Below are 14908 nucleotides of genomic sequence, written 5' to 3'. Positions count from 1 at the left end.
CATATTAGCACCGTTTGGGACGCGCGTATGGGGGACCGCTTAGTCCGGGGAGAGATACCTACGAGGGGCGAGCACGCAGGAGAATTAGCTCATTCCAGAGATGCCATTGGGCGGAGTAATTTTCACCCCCCTCTGGCGCCATTTTACATTGACTAAATGTAAAATGGTGCAAGGTGGGTGAATGCCCCGCCCATGGCTCTCTGCTCCATTCCAGATCGGCGGAGAGCATAGAGCGCTCGACGATGGAGAGCTGTAACTGCTACGAGTGCACCATGAGGAAGGTCTCCATGTACAATGTAAGTATAAAATATACTATAAATAGTATAGTACAGTATACTTTCTTTAGTTACAGAATGAAGGTAACGAAGTACCGCTGGCCAAAACACCACCAGGGTCACCACCCCAGAGGGTTCTGCCAACGTCAACCTCCGTCGCCAGAGCTGTCACCTCTGCATCAGATGGCACTCCAGTGGCGTCCATTTTCACCGCCGTGGATGCTGTGGAGAGGCCGCCGACACCACTGTCCAGGTCCACGACACCTCAACCAAAGAGAGAACCGGAGTCCTCCCCCACCCTTCATTCAGTTGGGACTCCACCCAGTCGCCTACACCGGTGGAATGGTTGCCTACAACCCCGCCAGGAAGTCCGCCACGGTGTAGGTCACCGATACCCATGGCGCAGTCCTCCCGAGCCCAGGGTAGAGGAGAGAGAGCCGGCGGGACCTCCACCAGAGGCGCAGCCACCGCCCGCTCACGGTCGGCGTCGCTGCCATCGACGGCGGCGCGTAACTTTAAATTTAACTCTGAATTTTATTTTTAATAATCAATAAATTTTTTATTTTTTTTGTAATTAGTATATTTATTTTGCGTATCCTGTATAGAAATTGTTACGACTGCGTTAGAGTAAGAGTGTTGCGCATGCGTGAATAGGTGGGGTAAAATTTAAGAGTAGGGTATGCTTGATAGGTTGGAGTGAGGGTAATGGTTCTAGTGCGCATGCGTGAAAGGTAGGGAGTGGGGATTTCGGGGTATATATTCAGGGATTTTGGCGAGTTTAGTCAGTAGCTGTTCTGTTCACTAGATTCAGCGGTTCCAACAGCAGCATCAGCAGATTCCCCTTGCCCTTACTAATTGTCTTTTTGTTATATTTACTGTCTTTTTTGTTATATTTACTGTCTTTTTTGTTACATTTACTGTGTTGATTGCATTTACTTTGTATGGTTTGTAGGTTAAGTTTTTTAATTTGTAAGTTCGTTTTGTTAGTATAAGTATTTAGTTTGTAAGTTCATTCTTTTGTTAGTTTGTAAGTTCATTCTTTTGTAGGTTGGTAAGTTTTGCTTTTTTAGGTTTTTAAGTGTGTTCTTTTGTTAGCTTGTAAGTGTGTTCTTTATTCTTTTTTGGTAGTTGTAAGTGTAATTTCAGGTGCAGAGATGAAGCGGAAGGCGACGACCACCGATGGACCACCACGTAAGTATCCGAATTACGGTACTATTCTCGACGAGAGTGACGTAACTATTACTCTCATCCAGGAGGCTCTAGAGTTGATTCCTCTTTTAGACGACGTCAATTTAAGACGTTCATTCGTTGGGAGATGGATTGTAGAATGCTCACAACAGAAAACGTGTTATCGAGCATTCTCAAGTCGATGTACTTTACACATCAAAAGAAAAGATGTGTGAGCATTCTACAATCCATCATTAGGACTTCGCGCATTATTTGAGTCCCATATTGTAGATGGCGCTGGAATCGGTTGATCCAGATATAAATAAACGTGTGCGCTGGGAAGAATGTTGAGAGTGCGTTTGCGTGTAGACTGTACACTAATGTGATTCTAAATCTTGTACACATTGATATAAGCGCGTTTTTAGACGATGGGTCCACACTGTTTCAAGACCATATTAGAGGTGCTTTAAATAAGAATGGACCCATCGTCGTGTACGGCGTACTCATCGCAAACTTCAAGAGGGTGGAGAATGACAAAGAAGTTGTAAAGCCGATTCCTTTTGGAACCAAGGCCAACAACATCTTCCCTACGACCCTTTTAGATGATTGGTTCGAGCAGTACATTAAACAGCCGATTCTACATAGTGTTGAAGAGTTTTACGCCAAAGGTTCAAATTGGAACCTACAGTCAATTATAAAGCTTGAAATCAATGTAAATAAGTATAATCCGATGCGTGCGAGCTCATACATTGATCTACCCTCACAAATTAAAAGAAAACAAGCCTGTATTAACGTGCAAAACAAAGATAATGAGTGTTTTAAGTGGGCGGTACTCTCAGCCTTACACCCAAATGTAGTGAGAAATGATCGAGTTTCGAATTATAAAGAATTTGAAAATGAGTTAAATTTTGACGGTATAGATTTCCCAGTAACGTTGAAAAATGTCTCAAAATTTGAAAAGTTAAATAATATTTCGATTAACGTCTATGGTTTATCAAAATATTATGGGGACTTTACAACACATCCCCTTCATCTCTCTGCTGAAAAAAGAGATAAACATGTGAATCTCTTATACGTAGCTGACATGTATGCAGATGAGAGTGTTGAAGAGAATGTAATATGTGATGAAGGTGATTTTATGAATTTTCATTATGTATGGATAAAAGATCTATCGCGACTTGTATCGAAACAATTATCTAAAAAGAAATGTAAAAAACATATCTGTGACAGATGCTTACACTACTTTTCATCTGTAGATAGACTGAATGTACATCTCGAAAATTGTAAAAAAATGAATGAGTGTAAAATTAAATTACCGACGCCTGACAAGAGTCTGATCACATTTAAAAATTTTAAGAACAAAGAAAAGGTGCCATATGTAATTTACGCCGACTGTGAAAGTCTACTTCTTCCAGCGGATGAAGATGTAGACAATTTAAGTAAGACTGAAGTCTTCCAGCGTCACAAATTGTTAAGCATCGGATATTATATCAAATGTAGCTACGACGAATCATTATGTATATATGTACCGTGTCCGAAAAATGAATCTGACCCTGCGAAATGGTTTGCTGAGGAGTTAAAGCAGATTGCAGAGAAAATGAATAAAATTTTAAAAATCCGTTACCGATGACTGCATTAACTCCTCAAGAAATCAATGATTTTAAGCGAGCGACAATCTGTCACATTTGTCATCAGAAAATACCGGCAAGCGAAAAGAAAGTCCGCGATCACTGTCACCTTACTGGCAAATATAGGGGTGCTGCCCATGAATCGTGCAATCTAAACTATCAAGATTGTCAAACGATCCCCGTAGTATTTCACAACCTAAGTGGCTATGACGCCCATTTTATAATTCACGCGATTTCGACGAGCTTTGAAGGAAAAATTGACCTCCTCCCCATTAACAAAGAGAAGTATATCTCTTTTACTAAACATGTCAAGGGGAGTGAGGTCAAATTTCGATTCATTGACTCATTGCGATTTATGGCAGCATCCCTAGAGAAACTCGCATCGTACCTAGACGAGTACAAAATCGTCAACTCCGTTTTTGCCAGTACGGTGACAGATCCGGAAAAAATTAAATTATTGACGCGCAAGGGTGTATTCCCTTATGAGTACTTTGACTCGAAAAGTAAGTTAGATGAGACAGAATTGCCCCCGATCGAGAAATTTTATAGTACGCTTTATGATGCCGGTATTTCTGATGACGAGTATGCGCATGCGCAAAATGTATGGGACCGAGTTTGACTGTAAAAATCTATATGACTATGTCCATTTGTATATGAAAACCGATGTATTGTTACTTGCGGACGTCTTTGAAAATTTCTGAGTAGAATGTGTAAAAGCGTATGGTTTAGATCCTGCCCACTACTACACAACCCCCGGATTAACTTGGGATGCTATGCTCAAGTACACGAGCATAGGATTGCAACTAATAACCGATATCGATATGATTATGTTTGTTGAGTCTGGTATTAGAGGTGGCATTAGCCAATGTTGCAACCGATATACTAAAGCAAATAATCCGTATATGGAGAAATTTGACAAAAATGAAGATACAAGCTATATTATGTACTTCGATGCCAATAATCTATATGGCTGGGCAATGGCTCAAGCGCTCCCTTATGGCGGCTTCAAATGGGTTGATAATGTCGACAACTCCTTCGATTTTAATGTGCCTGACGATTCACCTGTTGGGTACATACTCGAAGTTGACTTGGAGTATCCTGAAAATCTCCACGATACTCACAAAGATATGCCATTTTGCGCAGAAAATGCGAAACCACCCCTCTCGAAACAGGAGAAATTATTAACAACTCTCCAACCAAAAGAAAAAATATGTGATCCACTACCGCACTTTAAAACAAGTTGTCGCCAACGGCATTAAGCTTGTTAAAATTCATCGAGTCTTACAGTTTAAGCAATCAACATGGCTTAAACCATATATAGACTATAATACGATGATGCGAACCAACGCCAAGAATGAGTTCGAGAAAAATTTGTTCAAGCTCATGAACAATGCGGTATACGGTAAAACAATGGAAAATGTCCGTAAACATGTCGACATTAAGCTTGTCACCCAATGGTTTGGCCGCTATGGAGCTGAAGCCCTTATTTCTCGCCCGAATTTCCATAGTCGAGCGATATTCGACGAAAATCTGGTTGCCATTGAACTGCGTAAAACCGAGGTACTATTCAACAAACCAATCTATGTGGGGTTAAGTGTGCTTGATGTATCCAAAACGCTAATCTACGATTTTCACTACGGGTATATGTTAAAAAAATACGGCGACAATTGTAAACTGATGTATACCGATACAGACAGTCTAATCTACGAAATTAAATGTAAAGATATCTACAATGACATGAAAAATGACATTCAAAAGTTCGATACGTCAGACTATCCCGCAAACAACGTATACGGCATTCCGCAAGCCAACAAAAAGATTCTCGGTCTAATGAAAGACGAATGTAACGGCAAGATCGTTACCGAATTTGTTGGCTTGCGGAGTAAGATGTACAGCGTACGGGTTGAAGGTCAAGATTTTATTAAAAAAGCTAAAGGCATTAAATCCGGCGTTGTTAAAAAGAGTATTCACTTTGATGATTATGTAAAATGTCTGAGATATTTTGACATTCAAACTCGAACGCATATAACATTAGATCGCGGTTACACAATGTCGAAACTGTAAAACAGATAAAAGTAGCCTTAAGTCCGCAAGACGACAAACGATATTTGTTACCGGGGAGTACTGACACTCTACCGTGGGGACATTATGCGATCCCTAAAATCGACGAATGATTTTGTAAAATATGATTGTAAAAAAAAATAAAAGGTTTGTTAATAAATAATGCAATTATATACAATTTCCATGTGTTTTTATTTAAAAAATCCTTCCATATATACATAATAACATGATTAAAACTTATATTAATGTAATATAATTTAAATGTGCAAATCGCCCCTAGTAACTTAACGCAAATGCCCATCAGCCAGCAAAGCAATCAAAGATTAATGTTAGCGTAGAATCTCTTTATAAATCAAAACTACTTCCAACAGCAGACCTTTACAATGCCAGTGCCAACTGATTTAATATTGATTCATTGTTGATTCATTATTGATTCATTATTGATTCATTATTGATTCATTAATGATTCATTGTTGATTCATTAATGATTCATTGTTGATTCATTATTGATTCATTGTTGATTCATTAATGATTCATTATTGATTTAATGTTAATTAAATTTGGCACTGGCAGTGTAAAGGTCTGTTGTTGGAAGTAGTTTTGATTTATAGAGAGGTTCTACGCTAACATTAATCTTTGATTGATTTGCTGGTTGATTGACATTTGCGTTAAGTTACTGGGGGCGATTTGCGAATAATAGATTATACATTTGCTTTATCTTCCCACGTATTGTGAGAATTATCAAAGCCAAGCCATTTGACAAGAACTTTGTTTCCACGTGTCTTGAGAATTTTTTCCACAAGATAAATATCTGAATATTTTACTTTAAGAAGTTCCTCTTCATAAAATCCTCCGCTGATGGGTTGATCCTGGTAATCCTTGAGCTTGTAAGTCACTGGTTGAGTTGATACAACTTGATCCACGGTGAATATTTCTGTTGTCCAATTGGGTGTATATCCTTTCTCGAAAACGTTTTTATATTTGCTTACTCGAACTTTGTCACCAATTTTATACTTTGGTCGTCTTAAAGGAATTTTTCTCAGTTTAGAGATCCTTTCTTTTAAAATTTCAACGTCTTCTGAAGTAACATCTTTAGGCTTCATTCCAATTGTTCTATGTTTGGTATTATTGTAGTTGGAAATAAGAGTAGGCAATATATCATACCACTTGTAGTTTCCTCGTAAACTAAATTGCATCCACATTTTTCTTTTTAGTGTTCGATTAAACCGTTCAACAATGGAAGCTTTCATATTACTGTATGTTGAGTAAAAATTTATTTTATGCTTTTTCATTAATGCTTCAAATTGTGAGTTATAGAATTCTTTTCCTTTGTCACTATGCAAGTTTTTTGGTATGCGTTTTTTAGCAAATATAGATTGCATTGCATGAGAAACATCTTTTCCATTTTTACTTTTTACTGGAACAGCCCAAGCATATTTCGAAAATATGTCTATAACTGTTAGTAAATACTTGAAACCTTTATCTATTCTTGAATAAGGTATCATTTCTACTAAATCTGCTTGCCATGTCTCATCAATATCACGCATTTCAACTCGCCGTCGAGGATAATTTTTTCTAGCCTGGGTATGAAGTTCATTCACTACTGTTAATTTTTTGTTGTTCATTCTCGAGAGCACTTAAGCGAGTATCCAATTCACTAATAATTTCAGCTGTTCGATAAGATAAGTCTTGATTTATATCTTTTTCAAAATTTTTTATTTTTTCTGTAATAAAGTCTTCAAGAACTTTTAAAAATAAGTTGTTATTGTCCACCTCTGATCTAAGTGAGGCACTAGCTTCATACAATAAACGCACTTCGTGTTTTATCATATGTCGTACAAGTTTTAAATTGACAGCGTCGTTTTCTTCTTCAGCGTTAGCAAGATTAGAGAGTTTTCTTCCTTCAACGTCAAAGTTACCTTGAGAATTAAGTTTAAAACCAACTCCAGGAGGCCCTCGTCTTGCTGTTCCTCTTTGATTGAGAGGATGTCCGAACACGTCAATGCTCATTGTTGAAATGAATGATATTTGCTAAAACACATCTTAATATATAATTTTAGCTTCACGTAGTTCCTCAATGATAGACATGATTTCATTATTGTGACTAGGATTTCCAGCAGCTTGAGAAGCCATTAATAGTCTAAGACGGTCAACCAACTCATTTGGATCATCCCAATAGATATATTCTCGTTGAAAATTTTTGTTTGTAATCATAAATTTAGGTAATGAACTACCGCTTACAGATGACCGTTTGGTAGGTGTTCGAGGGAAGAATTGAGATATAAAATTCAAATACTTGTAACTCTTATCCGTACGTATAGATTCAGAGGAACTATACTTCTTTTTGTGTGCATTAGTAGCAATCAGAATCTCTTTATAGTTTCTTTCATCATCTTCACTTATAAGCGATGTAGTAGGTTTACTTTTAAATAAAAGTTCAAGTAATCCAAGCGTTTGAAGATATCGTTTATTACCAATTTTTACATGCTGATCTTCAAGAGTTATTGGTGAATCACCAATCATAAGTGATCCATCACTTAGCTTACGTATGCCGTATGTTGAATCTAAACATTGCTTTCTATTATGATTTAATAAGTATAGAAATTTATTACTTATTTTATCATCATCTGGAGATTTTTCAGTTTCACTTTCAAAGTATATGCTATCATCCATCTTCTGCTCTTTCTTTTCAATCTTGATATTTTCATGTTCAGTGTCTGTCAAGTTAATAATTTTTTGTAAGGGTTGAACTATCGGTTTAAAAGTTTCAGTCAGCACATTTTCAGCTTCTTCTTTTCCTAATTTTAACATACGATGTTTTCGCCTAATTGCCTCGCTAGCTTTAGCAATTTGATGAAGATATTCCTTTTCTTTATGAAACATGTTATTATTACAAGGTTTCATATTGAACTAACAATATTTTAGGGATGATCCTATATTTATAGTGTTACAAAGCTATCAAATCCTTTTCTATACCTTCCATCATTTAAATCAGAATCCTTATCAATTACTACAAATCCATATTTGTCTGAATTCCAACATGTTGAACATAGTTCTCGAAATTGATTAAATGTCATGTCAGTATTAACATGATCATCATAAACATGCCTTAAATTTTTCTCATCTTGACGAAAAAGAACTAGTAAATTAACATTATCACGTACCAAATGTTTAGGAACGCGGGCATATGTTTGACAAAGATAAAAAGAATCAACATCAACATGTCTACCCATGCAAAAGAATGCCCTTACATTATCTTGCTTCTCGCAAGCAATATCATCAAATATAAATATTGAATTTCGTTTTGCATCTTTAGGAGTAATGACTTCTTCATGCTCACTAAATGGTAAATACTCTACTCCTTCAACATTATTAACAACTTGTTCCAAGAATTTATACTTGGGTTGATGTAAAGACTTTGAGTATAAGTAAATATTATCAAATCTAAGACCATTAGGATGTAAAATTAAAGAAAGGAGTACATTTGTCTTTCCACAATTTGATGGTCCACAAAAAATAGCTCGAATACTACCGGAAAATAAACTACCATGACGCTTCACTTTCTTCTCTTGTTGTTCAACAATCGAGTCTAGATTGACGACTGGCAGCTTGTGAAGTTGTTCCTTGAACCGCATTCTGATTTAGACTGCCGCTAAAGGTATAAATACAGCGCTTATATAGCTCACAAGTCATTCTAATTTTAACTTTCACAGAGTAAGGTATGATTATACATCATCGCTCTCAAGGAAAAGGGTTAATTAATAAACTTATAAACAAGTTACCATTTGAATTACATTTGCCAGGTTATCAATATTGTGGACCAGGCACAAAGTTAGCAAAACGTCTAGACCGAGGTGATCCAGGTGTTAATCCATTAGACGCCGCTTGTAAAGAGCACGATATTGCTTACTCGAAAAATCGAGAAAACGTTGAAGAAAGAAACGCTGCTGATAGAGTATTAGCTGACAAAGCGTGGCAACGTGTATTTGCTCCAGACGCACAATATAGTGAAAGAGCTGCAGCTTACGCAATAACAAACGCTATGAAAGCAAAATCAAAATTTGGAATGGGAGTAAAGAAGAAGACAAAGTCAAAGAAACGAGTAAAGAAGACAAAATCAAAAAAACGAGTAAATCTTAGAAAAATTGTGGATGCTGCAAGAAAATCAATAATTCCTGGTAATGATGCTCGATCAACAATAAAGTCAGCTATTGAAACAGCTCGAAAAGCTGTAAGGAAAGCAGGTGGTAGAGAAAAGGTTTTAACACCTCGAATTCTACCTGTTCCATCAAAAGTTGGTGGTCTGTTACCATTAATTCCAATTTTTGCTGGTCTAAGTGCACTTGGAGCGCTTACTGGGGGAGCTGCTGGTGTAGCAAAAGCTGTTAATGATGCAAGTGCAGCAAAAGAGCAGTTGAAGGAAGCTCACCGTCATAATAGAGAGTTGGAAGCAGTGGCACTTGGCAAAGGTCTACCTTTAAAACCATACCGACAAGGGTTGGGACTTCATTTGAAACCATACGTTAAAGGACAAGGTATTAAGAGGCGATGTAGAAAAAAAAAGTTTAAAGCTGCCTCAACGAGCACTTACAGATCTAGATTTACTTAAATATGCTAAAGAAATGAAAATTTCCCATTTTCGAGGAGTTTTTATGCGAAATGAACTACCTATAAGTGGTCCTCGAAAAAATGAATCCGCCATTATTAATTTAGATGATAAAGATGGTTCTGGAACTCATTGGGTTGCATATAAAAAAGTTAATAATAAAGCAGTATACTTTGATAGTTTTGGAAATCTTCAACCACTCTATGAACTTGTCAATTACTTAGGTTACAATACTTTAATACAGTATAATCATCAAAATTATCAAGATTATAATAGCTTTAATTGTGGTCATTTATGTCTAAAATTCTTATGTGGACAGCTTGAAATAACTCAAAAATATATTCTATATAAGTGATTGTAAGTCATTGCAGCTAATCAGTATATAAAAAGTCATCAACATGGAAGAATCTTTTACTCTGACTATCTCAGGCAATTCATCTGTCCTGGAGGCAGAATATTTTCCTCCGATAGAATTATTATCTAATAAAAATTATGTACTTGGCTTAGTTGAATTACTAACCTTCAATTCAATTCCTAATATTGATCAAGGTAAAAATAAATTTTATATTGGTGATAAAGTGATTACTATACCCCCTGGAAGCTATGAAATTGAAGATATTGAAAAATATATTCAAAACTCTATTGAAAATGGATCTGAAATTGTAAGAATCAAACCTAACAATAATACTTTACGTAGTGAAATAACAAGCAGCCTTGAAGTGAGTTTTGAACAAAACGATTCAATTGGTAAATTATTAGGATTTACTCCACGAATATTGACAGCTAATATACCTCATACGTCAGATGTACCAGTAGCCATTCTTAAGGTAAATGCTATCAGAATTGAATGTAACATTACTACTGGTGCATACATAAATAATAAAAAGGTACACACAATTCACGAATTTTTTCCAATTGTACCAGCTGGATATAAGATTGTGGAAGTTCCATCTCACGTCATTTACCTTCCAATCGCCGTGAAGACAATACATAATATTCAAATAAGAATCGTTGATCAAGACGGAGATTTAATAAATTTTAGAGGTGAAACTATAACAATTCGATTACACGTTAAATCAACGTAATGGGAATTGTATTTCATAGAAAAACTGGTGGAAGCTATATAAATGAGTTACCATGTCAGAAGTCATTCATTCCTCAATCAGTTCGCAAGAGACTAACATCTCAGAACATACTATTTCTGAAGCAGCTCGGCCTAAGAGTTTATCAAGAAAACAAGGGAAAAAATTAATTTTTCACATACTTTTTATTTGTTGTTGTAACAAAAATGGAAGAGATTTTAAACATTCTAAGTCCAGTAAAATTTGATAATTCTGTGGCACACTATGAGATTCATGCACATCAACCATACGTGTCATCAGCATTTAATAACAGTGACGAGATTCGAATTGCAGTTCAACATCAAGACTTGTACATTCTTCCCTCTAAAAGTACTCTACACGTCACTGGAAGAATTGTTAAGCCTAACAATACGCTTGTAACTAATACAAAGTTAATTAGAAATGGTATTTCCTACCTGTTTAATGAGATTCGTTATGAATTAAATGGTGTTGAAATTGATCGCTCCAAAAATGTTGGTATTACAACCACAATGAAAAATATAATTTCTCAAACACCTAATCAAATGATTTACTCTGAAAATGCTGGTTATCTACCTTATGATGATGATGATAGCAGAGTAACAAATGATGCTGGATATTTTGATGTAAATATTCCACTAAGTATGATTATTGGTTTTGCTGAAGACTATCGAAAGATTGTTGTAAATGCAAAACATGAACTTATTTTAACAAGATCTCGTACTGATCTAAATGCTGTAGTAAACATTGAAGCAGCAGAGCGTGAAGAATTTAAAATTATTATTAATAAAGTTGAATGGTTGATTCCATATTTAATGGTAAATGATCGACAAAAAATTGAATTATTGAAATTCATTGAAAAAGACTCACTTATAACAATGAGTTTTAGATCATGGGATTTGTATGAATATCCTATGATTCCTGCCACTCAAAAGCATGTGTGGACTGTAAAAACTTCAACACAAGTTGAAAAACCTCGATATGTTATTCTTGGTTTTCAAACAAATCGAAAAGAAGATCAAGAAAGGTATGCAAATTTATTTGATACCTGCAATCTTCTCAATGTTAAACTTTTCTTAAACTCACAGTACTATCCTTATGGAAATTTAAATTTAAATTTTACTCAAAACAAATTTTCCATATTATATGAAATGTATTGTAATTTTCAACCGTCCTACTATGGAAAAGAATCTGAACCTTTATTAACTAGAAATAACTTTAAAGATTATGCACCATTGGCTGTTATTGATTGCTCAAAACAAAACGAATTTCTAAAACAAGCATCTGTAGATGTGCGATTGGAATTTGAAGCAAGTGAAAATTTTCCAGCCAATACAGCTGCATATTGCCTTATAATTCACGACCGCATTATACAGTATACACCAATCAGCGGCGTTGTTAAAAAAGTAACGTGATTGGTAGAAATAATGACCAATCGTACACGACATCGGTAGTGGGGGTATTTGGAGTGGTGGGGGAAAGGCTATAAAGAGAGCGTCTCTCTAAGGCTTGAGCCATTATTCTATTTCAGATACCATGGCGTACGTCGTAGATATTCAGTGCTTCAAGAGACCATACAACGAGTTTGTCATCAAAGAGTTGGCGATTCTACCACTTCAACAAGATGCTCATCCATTGGTCTACCTCTTCGAGCCGCCATATGCCTGGAGTCGATTGCCTGCAAGATACAAATGTGAGAATCAATGGCTTACAAATAATTATCAGGGTATCGATTGGGCTGCTGGTGACGTATGTTATGAAGAATTACAACCTATAATAAAAGAAGTACTAATAGGTACACCTACCGTTTATGTAAAAGGTTTAGAAAAACAAAAATGGTTCGAAAAATATACATTGAATGTGTTTAATTTAGATGATTTTAAATATCCGTCGCTAAAAAGTTTAAGTGTAGACAGTTCATCTACATGTACAAATCACACACGTAGCTTTAGCAATTGCGCTGTTAAAAATGTATGTAATCTACGAAATTGGTTGATACAACCATCGAATGTACTACGAAATAATATAGAAAATAATGATGAAGTTGACAATGATTGTACATTGAAAGATTTTTATAATGATTGTGAAAATTTCCTATATAATGAATAAATGTATTAAATGTCTATTAATGTTTACTTTAATTAACCTTTTCCTATCCTATTATCTTTATTACACATGTGTAAAACTATTAAACATGTTAAAACTAGTCTAAACTTGTCTTATGACGTCACAAAGTGGGCGTGGCTCAATAATAAAAAGTAGGGGTATTTTACAAACATAAAAAGCTATTGCGCATGCGTAAAATAGTGGTAGGGGTACTGCGCATGCGTGAAAGTAATGGTGGGGATAATGCGTGATATTTGGGTATAAATAGAGGCACCTTGAGCTGTAAAGCTCATTCTGTTTTGTAACTTCACAAAGTATTATCTCTAAGAAAAGATGGATCTAACCAAAATCAACGCCATTGGTCGCATGGATGCTTTCCTACCTACGAAGCCGCTTTCCGAGCTGACTCCTGGACATAAGTATCCTATAACAAAGATCCAGGTCGTTAACACCAGGTATGGAGTCAAGGTCGTCGTTGAGGTGGATAAAAAATTCAATACCTTCAAGATTTGTACCAATGTTCACTGATGACTCGATATGCTTGGATCAGATGCAAGAAGCTATTAATTCTGGACAATTACGACTGAAGTATATTGGTGATCCATACAACCATATTGAATTTAAAATAAAACAAGTGTAAATATTGTATATTGAATGTAATAAATGTATGAAATGTTATTAATACTGTATTTAATTAAATACCTTCATTAGTATTACGTTAGAGAATAAGGCATACATTTTAAGGTTATGTTTAATGAAATAGATTTTAAGGTTATGTTTAATACAATATATTTTAAGGTTATGTTTAATATAATAGATTTCAACAACTTTTACAAGCGCCATCTATTAAAATTTTAATAATCTTATTAGTGTAAACAATAGGGCGCCATCTTTGCCCGCGAAATACAAACGATTCAGTTGTGGCGCTATCTCTCGACACAACACTCGAACCGCACTCTGTCGGTAAAACAAAATGGCGGCTCACTGTCTAAGCGGTTTGAATTTTTCAAATAAATTTTTAAATTTCCCGCGGTTTGAATTCGATGGTAACGCCATCTCTTGGAGGCAGCCGGAACTCAATGGTCGGTAAAGCAGAACACCCTTTCCAATAGACTTTAAATTTCCAAAATAAAATTTTTAAATTTCCCGCCAAGCAAGTTTGAAATCGCTAGTGGCACAATCTAGCGGTGGCAGCAGGAACTACGCTCGGTCGGTAAAACAGAGAACCCCTTCTAAGCCACGCGAAAGTTTGAAATTAAATTTTTAAATTTCCCGCCAAGGGGTTTGGAATTTGTAAGTGGCGCCATCTAGCGGTGGCAGCATGAACTACCCTCGGTCGGTAAAACAGAGAACCCCTACCAACCACTGATAAAGTAGAAATCTGCATTACCGACCAAGGGTACTTAGCCGATATCAGAACCTGTCCCGTACCCTCTAGCTATACTACTGAGATTTTTTGTAGAAAAGCCTAACGAGTCAGAAAAATGTAGGATCAGCCGAATCGGATTATTAGAAAAAAAGTTATAGCAATTTAAAGATGGGTAAACGTTAAGTGCATTTTTGCATTTCAAAAATGGCCTGATCTAGCACCCATTTCTGGGCGATTTTGAGGATTGTGACGTCATTTTTCGAAATTTTTTCAAAAATTTTTTTTTTTTCCTAAATGATATTTTTTAAAATCTTTCGAACTGGAGCATCTCTGGGACTCACCAGATGTAATTTTAGTATCAAAAAAAAATGTTTGAAAATTTTTTTTTAAAATTGAAAAAAATTGAGAAAAAATTTTTTTTTCACGTTGCCGAAAAAAATTCGGTTTTCTAAACATAGCAGAAGTGTATGGGAAGAAAATGAGCCGTATGGAATAAGTAGGGACACAGTTAGAGCAAAAATTCCAAAAAATTTATTAAAAAGAAAAAATATGTGTTCAAATTTAGCATGAAAAAAAATGCAAAAAATTTTTTTTTC

The 14908-nt window shown here is 35.7% G+C and overlaps 2 protein-coding genes across 2 annotated transcripts; one reads left to right on the top strand and one right to left on the bottom strand.

Annotated features, from left to right (window-relative positions):
* Positions 1-4402: 4402 nt before the first annotated feature.
* LOC122507316 lies at positions 4403-5134 on the top strand. The gene has a single exon (XM_043619942.1). It carries the CDS (start codon positions 4403-4405, stop codon positions 5132-5134), a length of 732 nt encoding a protein of 243 aa, XP_043475877.1.
* Positions 5135-7174: 2040 nt separating this feature from the next.
* Positions 7175-8035, bottom strand: LOC122507315. Its single transcript, XM_043619941.1, has one exon. It carries the CDS (start codon positions 8033-8035, stop codon positions 7175-7177), a length of 861 nt encoding a protein of 286 aa, XP_043475876.1.
* Between the last annotated feature and the right edge of the window lie 6873 nt (positions 8036-14908).

This window comes from Leptopilina heterotoma, unplaced genomic scaffold (assembly GCF_015476425.1).
Source record: "Leptopilina heterotoma isolate Lh14 unplaced genomic scaffold, ASM1547642v1 Lhet_46, whole genome shotgun sequence".
Classification (NCBI taxonomy): domain Eukaryota; kingdom Metazoa; phylum Arthropoda; class Insecta; order Hymenoptera; family Figitidae; genus Leptopilina; species Leptopilina heterotoma.
Note: the sequence above shows the minus strand (reverse complement) of the source record. Positions and strands in the feature narration are given on the sequence as shown.

Excerpts from the sequence above, each read along its gene's own strand:
- LOC122507316 (XM_043619942.1), top strand. The coding sequence starts at position 4,403 with ATGATGCGAACCAACGCCAAGAATGAGTTCGAGAAAAATTTGTTCAAG.
- LOC122507315 (XM_043619941.1), bottom strand. The coding sequence starts at position 8,035 with ATGAAACCTTGTAATAATAACATGTTTCATAAAGAAAAGGAATATCTT.